This window comes from Sinocyclocheilus anshuiensis, unplaced genomic scaffold (genome assembly GCF_001515605.1).
Source record: "Sinocyclocheilus anshuiensis isolate Anshui unplaced genomic scaffold, SAMN03320099.WGS_v1.1 scaffold330, whole genome shotgun sequence".
NCBI classification, from domain to species: Eukaryota; Metazoa; Chordata; class Actinopteri; order Cypriniformes; family Cyprinidae; genus Sinocyclocheilus; species Sinocyclocheilus anshuiensis.
Genome location: NW_015547689.1, coordinates 1056005 through 1066733, shown reverse-complemented (window position 1 = coordinate 1066733; position 10729 = coordinate 1056005). Strand labels below are relative to the sequence as shown.

The 10729-nt window shown below is 39.1% G+C and overlaps 1 protein-coding gene across 7 annotated transcripts in view; it reads right to left on the bottom strand.

Annotated features, from left to right (window-relative positions):
- Positions 1 to 305: 305 nt before the first annotated feature.
- Positions 306 to 10729, bottom strand: part of LOC107703517 (neural cell adhesion molecule 1-like) — a 262247-nt gene continuing 251823 nt past the window's right edge. For all 7 annotated transcript variants that reach the window (XM_016506156.1, XM_016506157.1, XM_016506158.1 and 4 more), the window contains 3 exons: positions 8560 to 8758; positions 6210 to 6326; positions 306 to 1481 (listed from right to left, as the gene is read on the bottom strand). In XM_016506156.1, coding sequence (XP_016361642.1) covers positions 1358 to 1481; positions 6210 to 6326; positions 8560 to 8758 — 440 coding nt within the window. In that variant the 3' untranslated portion in view covers positions 306 to 1357. The remainder of the gene's footprint in view (positions 1482 to 6209; positions 6327 to 8559; positions 8759 to 10729) is intronic.

The following is a 10729-nucleotide window of genomic DNA, read 5'->3' as shown; positions in this document are numbered from 1 at the left end:
ATCAACTAAACGAGACTCTAATTTAATTTGTGTTGTCTTCACAATGTTTCAGAGAGACATTATTTTCAGTGTAGTTGATTGCATATTTACACTACTATTCAAAAGTTTGGGGTCGGTACTATTTTTTAATGTTTTTGAAAGAAGTCTCTTATGCTCACCAAGGCTGAATTTATTTGATCAAAAATACAGTAAAACAGTAATGTTGTGAAATATTATTACAATTTAAAATAACTGTTTTCTATTTGAATATATTTTAAATATTCCTGTGATGGCAAAGCTGAGTTTCAGTGTCACATGATCACGGCTTCATTTTAATGCAACATTTATCAATTAAATGGGCAAAAGCCAATGGAGCAACAGGCAGACGTCATATGGGACATCCTGCGAGATGCGCCTGATGTTTTCGTTAGGCCACAAGTGCAACAGCTGTATCTGCACGTAACGCAGCAGCAACGCTTGTACTGTATTTTTCTCAAGGAGAGCTCCTGGTTGTTCCTAATGTTTTTTTTTTTTTAAAGAACTTGCTGGATGTTTTTAAGCAAGTATCACCTAAAGTAAAGAAGAAACTCTAAGGTTTAGGAGAAATGGGATGCGTTGTAATATAAAAAAGGAAAAAGTAGTAGTGGTGATTTGCACAGTATAACCCTAACAGCTAGTTCAGACCTCTACCGTGTAATTGTTTGTGTCGGGGTTGCTAGAGAAGCAAACGTTATGTTAATGAGGGATATCGGAGCAAAATGCTGTAAACACTCAGGGCTGGGATAAAACAAAAAAAGGACATATAGAAAAATAATTCTGCAAAGCAAGCATGCTAAAAATCTATCGCTAACTCTCAAAAAAATAATGTGAAAAAAAAAAATAAAAAAATAAAAGGCTGTTGCTTTTGTACATTATTTAAACACAAATAAAACATCAAAAATGTTCCCCAAAAAATGAATGTGACAGACAATAACAATGGCAATACTGCATGTAATAAAACGGGACATAATTGAAACAGCACTGTGGGCTGAATGAATGAAAGGCGAAAAGGTGATTACTGTTTTTCTCATAATGAACTTCCTCAAAAGCCTATTTGAAAGACACTGATCTTACTTACAGAGGTCAAGGAGACTGCGCTAGAGGTAAAGAATCTTTCCTTCTTGCACTGATGAAAAAAAGAGAAACGTTTCAATGGTAAAAACAATCGAAAAGTACAAAATAAAAGGCATATGCGCGAGCTCTTTAGGCGCTCTATATATCTACAGACGTGTTTTGTTCTGCGAACTTAAAGACACTGAAGAAAGAAACCCTTGTATTTGAGATGTGGTGGTGGTGTGGTGCTGTCTGTCTGCGACCGTTGTGCGCTGCCCATTCCGGATCATGCTTTGCTCTCGTTGCTGTTCATCTGGGGGGCTTCATTAGGGACTGTCTTCACCTCCGCAGGGTTTTTCTTTACCTCCATGTCTGGTGCTTTACTTTTGTCATCTACAACAATTTTACCACTGGGGGAAAGAAAAAAAGAGAAGTTTATCAGCAGTGTCTTTCAGTCATCTGTTTGGCTGCTTCCCCTCTTTATACTATTTCCAAGGATCGGCTCACCCAAAAATGACAGTTCTGTCATGAATTGTTCACCCTCATGTTCTTTCAAACCTGTATGAGTTTCTTTCTTCAGTGGAACACAAAAGATGGATTTTGACGAAACTGAAGAATATGCTAGGCATTATTTTCAATATAATGAAAGTGAATGAAGACTGGTGCTCAATGCTCCACAAATAACAAAGAAACACCATAAAATGATCATAAAAGTGGTTCACATGAGTCATTGTCTAAGTCTTCACATGGTAGCACTGTGTGACAAAAATCTTGACTAGGTTTCTTTGGTACGTTCATTAGGGAGGGTCTTGTCGCAGTTAAAAAATTTATTTGATAAAAAATTTGGTAAAACAGCAATTTTGTGAAAAAAATATTACAATTTAAAATACCTGTTTTCAATTTTAATATATTTCAAAATGTAATTTATTCCTGTGATGGCAAAGCTGAATATTCAGCAGCCATTACTCCAGTCTTTTAGTGTCCATGCTGTGAGTATTTAAGACATACTGCTGTTGCACAAATAGCATATAAAATAACCTGTAGTAGATCTATACAAGTGGAGCTGGGGAAGGTGGAAGGTTTCAGAGGAACTCTGAAAGCACACTGTGAAATGGTCTAATGAATTTCTTTCAACAACAAAAAAATCTTTGGAATGATAGATATTATGTAGTACATGAGTCCTGTGGATTACTTTTATCATGCTATCATCAGGTTTGAAATGACATGAGGAAGAAAATCGAAGAAACCCGAATTAATTTTCGGGTGAACTGTCCCTTTAAGTTTTGAGGGAACAGACTTCAGTCTAGCCAATCAATTTCACAGCTAACAGGATCAGTTTGGTTATCTTATGCTAACATCAAAGATTATTCATGAGCATGAGCATGTATGAAGACAGAGGAACAGTGCATGCAGGTATGATTCATATGAATCATAACACTCAAGTTAAAGCTTGCTGTGAGCAGTAAATCCATGGCATTGGTGCAGAGAGTCTTTCTGCTGCATAGACTCAGCTGCAGACACAATCCTCATAAAACTGCATAAATGTTAACCTCTCCCTCTGCGCTTATTGGCTGTGTAATAGTTTGTTGAAACACAGAGCGCTTGTCTCTTGGGGTCAGGCTGGAGCAAAAAGCATTATAATAAATAATAAATCATAAATAAATGAAAATCATCCACCGCAAACTGCCTATTACTGAATATTTTACAAGCACATAGACATTTGTTCTCAAGGGAGCTGACAGAGCACATAGTGGGCCTTGAAAAAAGGAAGTTTACTTAAATTATTTTGCAGTAGGCTGATTCTTTCCGAACGCTGATAATTCCTGTAATGGAATTGACTGTACTGGTGTGCCAAATCATTCATAAATGCATAATGAACCACGAAAATGAAAGATGAGTTTTGCTGGCAGGGAATCGAGATGGATGGTCCCTGTCGCATTTCTAACACGTTCCCTTCCATCCTATTTTTAGCACACCTGCCCGGCTGATATCAGCTGTGAATGACTGTTCATTATATTCGTCAAACATGCCTGGACAGCAATCGACTTCTACGCCATGACGCGGGACCACCGGCGGCGGTGTCAAGTGCTCTTGAATACGGCAGAGCCACAGAGAGGCTTTGTAGGGAAGAGAATGGGTGTAGTGGAGTGAGGGCGTCTCGTGTTACAATCTACACGATCTCAGTGGTACGACACAAGAGCAAGCTGCTTTGTCAGTGTCCGAGGTCTGAGCTGTTTGTCCCCCGGAGGAATTTCATTACGCTCATCACAATAAAGCGATCTGATCACATTCTGGCTCTTATGAAGAGCGGCCAAGTGTGCAGAGTCCCGCCGAACGACTGCGACAGACACAAAGCATCATTATTCCTTCTGAGCGAGCTGAAGCTCCAGCGGCACTATAAGAAAACCTTCCGCCATTTGTCAGTTTGCATCCTTGGCGAGTTGTCTTTAAAAGTGCAAACTCTCATTCTTGAAGGGGAAAAACTCTGACTTTAGGTGTCTTGAGAGACTAAAGATGGCAGATTGAGTTCCATTGATATTCTGCAGGCTCTGTGAAGACCAGGGAAGTCGCACAGGTAGCTGAAAATCTACAGACACAGCCAATCAGCCCAGGTGGCAACCAATGAGAGGCAACTTCCCTGGAGTGTTCCTGCTCAAATTAGACAACTGAGCCGAACTGAAAGAGAGAGAGAACAAGCCTGACATGGACCGACTGGGCCGTACATGGAAAGCACAAACTACACAGCACAAATGGAAGTGGGGAAAACAAAGTCTCTGGTAAATATTTAACAAACGCCATGCTCCCACTAATTCCCTGCTGGAAGTCTTGGCTGACTGTTTAACAGCCGATTTTCTCTGTACTTCGCAACAGAGTGCTACTGAGGAGTCTGGAGATGCCGCTACTTCTGGCTACATCAGGCAGCTCCATAAAGCTAGTAGGACTGAATCTGTCAGATGTGAAATGTTTGTTTAATTCTGCAATATGCACCCTTGAATGAATGAAACCACTGCTATTCAGAGGCACTGATCCGATGCTCTCAGCATGGCTCCAGAGAATAAGGAGCAGGGTTGTTTCATTTATGTATATTTTGTACATTCTAGCTGAAATTTTCGCTAGTTTTATTTCAATTTCACAACAACATAGCTTAGTACTTGTGAACAATAAAATGTGCCATAAAACAATTGTAACTACTATCATTCTGGCATCTCTGGCACATTTATGATTCAGAGCCATGGACCAAATCCACTCAAATCTTTTGACAGATGGAGAACAAGTCCTGGCTGGTTTTGCTAAAGTTCATAGCTGAGAATTTTTGGAATATATTCGAGAGATTTGTTTGAGGCCATTTGGATCAACTAAACGAGACTCTAATTTAATTTGTGTTGTCTTCACAATGTTTCAGAGAGACATTATTTTCAGTGTAGTTGATTGCATATTTACACTACTATTCAAAAGTTTGGGGTCGGTACTATTTTTTAATGTTTTTGAAAGAAGTCTCTTATGCTCACCAAGGCTGAATTTATTTGATCAAAAATACAGTAAAACAGTAATGTTGTGAAATATTATTACAATTTAAAATAACTGTTTTCTATTTGAATATATTTTAAATATTCCTGTGATGGCAAAGCTGAGTTTCAGTGTCACATGATCCTTCAGAAATCATTCTAATATGCTGACTTGCTGCTCAAGAAACATTTCTTATTATCAGTGTTAAAAATAGTTGTGCTGTCCCCACCCGCCCCCCAGAATCGTTGGAATTGTAATGTATCTGCTTCTATACAAAAAGTGAACTAAACTGGACTATGATGGTTGTTTACATGATAATCATTGATGCATTTCTGTCTAACTGAGTGACTCTTTTGGCCAGAATGAACCAACTGGGAGATCAGACAATCCAGCATAATATGAAATCTAAAAATTAATTGTCTCTATAAATAAACTTCATATTGTAGTTTTAGAGTATTTCTTTAATAAACTTCATTTTTTTTATATATTTGAAGGTAGAGTATGGAATTCCGGCCTCTCTTTCACCATCTGGTTGAGACATAAAATTAAAAGGTAAATGCAGATTTGTTATTTTACGTTTGTTTTGCATCTTTAATGAACATATTTTTCAGTGCTGATTTTTTTTCTTCAGTTTTTGTTACCAGCATTAACCTTGATGTGTACATCAGCTGGCCATTTCACCCACAGAGGCACAAATGACTCCGCACCTCATCTGCTGTGTTAATGTAATTACAACAATCATACAGTAGCCTTCTCTAAGATGCTCTTTTATACAATAGCACCATTAAGGCTGCTAATTTATTTCTCACTGTCCTTTTCAGCTTTGAAAGCCATCATTTAAAATCATCAGCTGTGGAATTGTGCCATTTGCAACAACCAATCATTGTGAGGCTCTGCCAGCATTAATAGAGGAATCAATTAGCTTGCTCCGAAAAACAAAACCAAAAGAACAATTTTACACATTTATAATTCCACTGTGCTTTGAAACGCCGCAATTGAACTGTTTTTTACAGAGGTGCAAATAAACCTGCACAAGTTTCAGTGCACTAAGCCATCTCTCATTTGAATACCAAAGGGAATACGCAAAGATTGAAGATGCAGGAGGAACCTGATGAAATTCTGATTTTACATTAAGAAGTGACAAGTAACTGAAGAGGAAGGAGGGGTGACGAAGAAACAGACAGTGAGAAAGTGGAGATGGTTAAGGACACAAACACAACTAAACATCCAGAGGTGGCCATACTCGTCCTGGTTGGGTGCGGACAGTGCGCTGGAGGAGTCGCTGGAGGGCTTGCCTAGCGCATCCTTGGCAAGGTTACTATCTGTGGTCTGGTGGGCTCCTCCCTGTACCTGAGAGTCCTTACTTTGGGGGGGATTGGCCAGCTTAGCCGGGCTCTGGCTATCGGCTTTAGGGAAGGCCAAGGCAAAACATACACAAACATCAGTAAGTCCAACATGCATTTCAAAATAAAACACACCATGTTAGGTAATCACAAAAAAGTGAGGGGTGTGTGGTATCTACACCATTAAACTACAACAGAGAGACTGTTAAACACAAGTAGATGTTAATAACCTGAAGAAAAGACCAGACTTTTGCGTTTTGGACTGTGTGTGTGTTTTTAGGGACTCACTCAGGGTCCGTCAAAGGGGTGGTCTCATTGGGTTCGGTGGGTCCTCCTCCTTCATGGTTTGGTGTGTGTTCCTCCTCAGTCCTTACCTCCACAATGGGCTCTTTAGATTCATCCTTACTGTAAAAGATGACACACCAGAGTTACCCAGAGTTACCAGAGTTAAAGATTTGTTCAAATTAGCAGCACTGATTAAAATGGGTTGACGATTATAAACAAATTGGTCTTGCACCATATGGTGTACTTTTCTGGCAAAGTATGGTGTTTATATTTATAATTTAATTCAATCTGCCATCTTTATAATTGATAAAGAACTGACAAAAATATTGTACAACTACTGTACAATACAGTAAAACTACCGTCAAATCAAATAAAAAATATTTGTGTATTTTTGCATGACAAAATATAAATATATTTAGAATACACTGTTGTCGGACAAATATGACAATATTGTGCTATAAATAACTATTTATGATAATCAAAAACTATATTGTTGAGCCCTTCAGTGCAATAACATGACATCAAAATTTGGATATAATAACTTGCTAGTTAAAAAGGAAAAGGTTTTCTTTGCATAGCATTTTCAAAGGCTACTAAAACAGATGCACCCAGGCAGCCTTTTCATTCCTAACCAGCATGCACCTCTCCTCCTCTCCTCTTATCTCAACACTGCCGCCATGAGCCAATATTCACATCATTCTCACTCATGGAGTCAGATATGCCACAATCAACCCTGCCTCAAGCCCTCCTGTAGAGCTGATGGGAGCGATAATGATGGGAGAGCAATGATGGATGGCGTTATCGGACAAGGGAACACACACAGATGAGAGGGAAAGGAAAAGACAGGCTCACGTGAAAGCGGCTTTTCCCTCCTCGATATCCTTCCCTTTGGCAGAGGGCCCAGACTTGCCGCAAAAGTTGACGGCGATGCACATGAGGAGGCCGCACTTGTTGAGGAAGTAACATGTGATATCCACGCCGAAGAGGAGCAGGATGAAGACCACAATGAGGATGCCCACGATAGCCCCGGTGCCCAACCCTGAGCTGGTTTCTTTGGGAAAGAGGAAAGGGAGGAAAAGTCAAAAAAGAAAAAAAGATTTTATCGCAGACCATGCCTTAAAGTGGCTTTTACACAGTGCCACAGTGATCTATGCAATCTAGAATAAAAAATTACATTTCCATATAGTCTATTTTGTATGTTGTACTAATTTGAAGTGAGCTGAAAGGATTGGTTTGTTGAAGGCAGTTAGGACTAAAGCCAACACACTCCTAGAAACACATACAGGTGAATTCACTAAACAACTGCACTTTTACATAATGCGTCTTATTCACTAACCACCAGCAATCCAGGAACTAAATGCGCTGAATTGCCCTGCTTTGTATTTAAATTAAAGGGACAGTTTACCCAAAAATGAATATTCTGTCATCATTTACTCACCTTCATGTCGTTTCAAACCTTTATGCAACTTACTTTCTTCTGTGGAGCATAAAAGAAGAATGTTTCAACTGTTTTTTTTCTATACAATAAAAGTAAACAAGGTGCAAAACAACACTGGATCCCATTTACATTCATTCTTTGGACAAAAAAAGAGACATTTATTTGTTCTTGAATTAAGAAATTCATACTGGTTTCTAATGACATGAGGGTGAGTAAATGATGACAGAATTTTCATTTCTGGATGACCTGTCCCTTTAAGTCATTGTATTTAGAGAAATCCTCCTCTCTCTATAAATTAGGAATTGAACCTCACAAAATGTAATGTCAAGCCTTCCAAGAGTGGGCGTGATTCGCGGGTAGCTTTAGGGGCCGCTTTAGGGTTGGCCGCAGGGGCAGTGCTTGAGGTAAGGGTGGTGCTATCGCTAGCAGGACTGTCAGTGCCGGGGTCTGAGTTAGTGGTTACAGAGGGAAGCAAGTCCACTACTGTTGCTGTGTTGTCAGCAGCGTGCCTGTGAGGACAGCGGGAATAGAGGAGAGACGGGGAGAAGGAGATTCGTTGAGCCCTTCAGTGCAATAACATGACATCAAAATTTGGATATAATAACTTGCTAGTTAAAAAGGAAAAGGTTTTCTTTGCATAGCATTTTCAAAGGCTACTAAAACAGATGCACCCAGGCAGCCTTTTCATTCCTAACCAGCATGCACCTCTCCTCCTCTCCTCTTATCTCAACACTGCCGCCATGAGCCAATATTCACATCATTCTCACTCATGGAGTCAGATATGCCACAATCAACCCTGCCTCAAGCCCTCCTGTAGAGCTGATGGGAGCGATAATGATGGGAGAGCAATGATGGATGGCGTTATCGGACAAGGGAACACACACAGATGAGAGGGAAAGGAAAAGACAGGCTCACGTGAAAGCGGCTTTTCCCTCCTCGATATCCTTCCCTTTGGCAGAGGGCCCAGACTTGCCGCAAAAGTTGACGGCGATGCACATGAGGAGGCCGCACTTGTTGAGGAAGTAACATGTGATATCCACGCCGAAGAGGAGCAGGATGAAGACCACAATGAGGATGCCCACGATAGCCCCGGTGCCCAACCCTGAGCTGGTTTCTTTGGGAAAGAGGAAAGGGAGGAAAAGTCAAAAAAGAAAAAAAGATTTTATCGCAGACCATGCCTTAAAGTGGCTTTTACACAGTGCCACAGTGATCTATGCAATCTAGAATAAAAAATTACATTTCCATATAGTCTATTTTGTATGTTGTACTAATTTGAAGTGAGCTGAAAGGATTGGTTTGTTGAAGGCAGTTAGGACTAAAGCCAACACACTCATAGAAACACATAAGGGCGAATTCACTAAACAGTTGTACTTTACATACTCTAAAAACCTGTGGCTTTTTCCACTAACCACCAGCAATCCAGTTTAACCAGGTACTAAATGCGCTGAAATGCACTGCTTTGTGTTTAAACTAAAGGGAAAGGTCATCCAAAAATGAAAATGGTGTCATCATTTACTCGAACCTCATGTCGTTCCAAACCTGTATGTGACTTACTTTCTTCTGTGGAACATAAAAGAGGAATGTATCTCCACAAATAGTGCAAAACAAAAAAACAACAATTTGAATAAATAAAGTCATACTGGTTTGAAATGACATGAGGGTGAGTAAATGATGACAGAATTTTCATTTCTGGATGACCTGTCCCTTTAAGTCATTGTATTTAGAGAAATCCTCCTCTCTCTATAAATTAGGAATTGAACCTCACAAAACGTAACGTCAAGCCGGTTAACAATTTTGTTTGTGTACATTTTCTATTAATCATGGCAGCAGTAATTCATCAAATGATAATCTAGCAATGGAGAAGAGCGTTATAACTGGGCATATGTCCAAATGCATGGTGCAGATGAGTCAATTTGACACATTTTAAAGAGGTGCATTGATCACAGTGTTAAAACCATTCTGCACAGTTGCAGTAAAGTATGCCAGATCATGTTTGTCTGATATATCCTTCACAACCTAGCAGGACCAGGAAATGTGCAGTGCAAATAGCATAGATTTTGTTACCTGATTAGCATAATTCCTTTACGCAATCTCTAATTACTAAAACAGCAAACATGTGCAAATAAACAGTACTGTCACTTCATTCTTAGTGAATTCACCCCCATAATATTTAGGTTCTCCACACAGACTGCCAAAGCGGGATACATTTCATGTGTTATCCACACACAGTATATAACATGACATCACATACAGCGTCATTCTGAAGCAGGGCATTCATCACTCACATGGAAATGAACCCAGCATGCTTATTCAGAGACATAATTAACTCTCTTTGTACAGAACTTCAGAACATTAACTACAAGGCTTGTTCTGTTCATATTCATGCACATATTTCAACAGAGAAACTGCACTGGAACGGTGAAGATAATCTCAATATTCAGCTCTTAGTGCATTCACTTATGGGTTAACTCCTGTGTAAACACACACAAACAACACACAAACGTAAGCCATACTGATGAAAATAAAAGAAAACACCATGTTAAAGGAACAAGGATTAAATGAGATGGAGAAACACAAGCAGAACTGTGTTTTCAGCTCTTGAAAACACAAGACTACTTACCAGGAATGATAAGCTACACCATGAAAATGCTAATTAACTACAGGATCTACTGAGACGGACATATATGGTCTGGATCAGTAAACGCAACGCACAATGAAAATGTGGTTGCATGGATCTTAATGCTGCATCGGTAAACATGGCAATTCATATGAACTCAATTCATATCAATCTATGCTGAAATATTTGATTAAAATGTGGGAAGATGACTCAGTTTTTCAAATGGTCATTATAAAAGTTAAACCAAGTGCTTTTGGACTAACAAAGGGAGATCTGATGAGGCTAAAAGTAAATACAACCTATTTTGGACAAATTATGATTTAAAGTTCAATAAAATAATAAAATAAAATAAATGTGTGTATATATAAACAGTTGAGACAGGTAAAAAGCTAATACCTATCATAAAGCAGTTGTTCTGTAATAGGTTGTTTTATGCTTAAAACATCTTCATTGTAAGCAAATTCATTT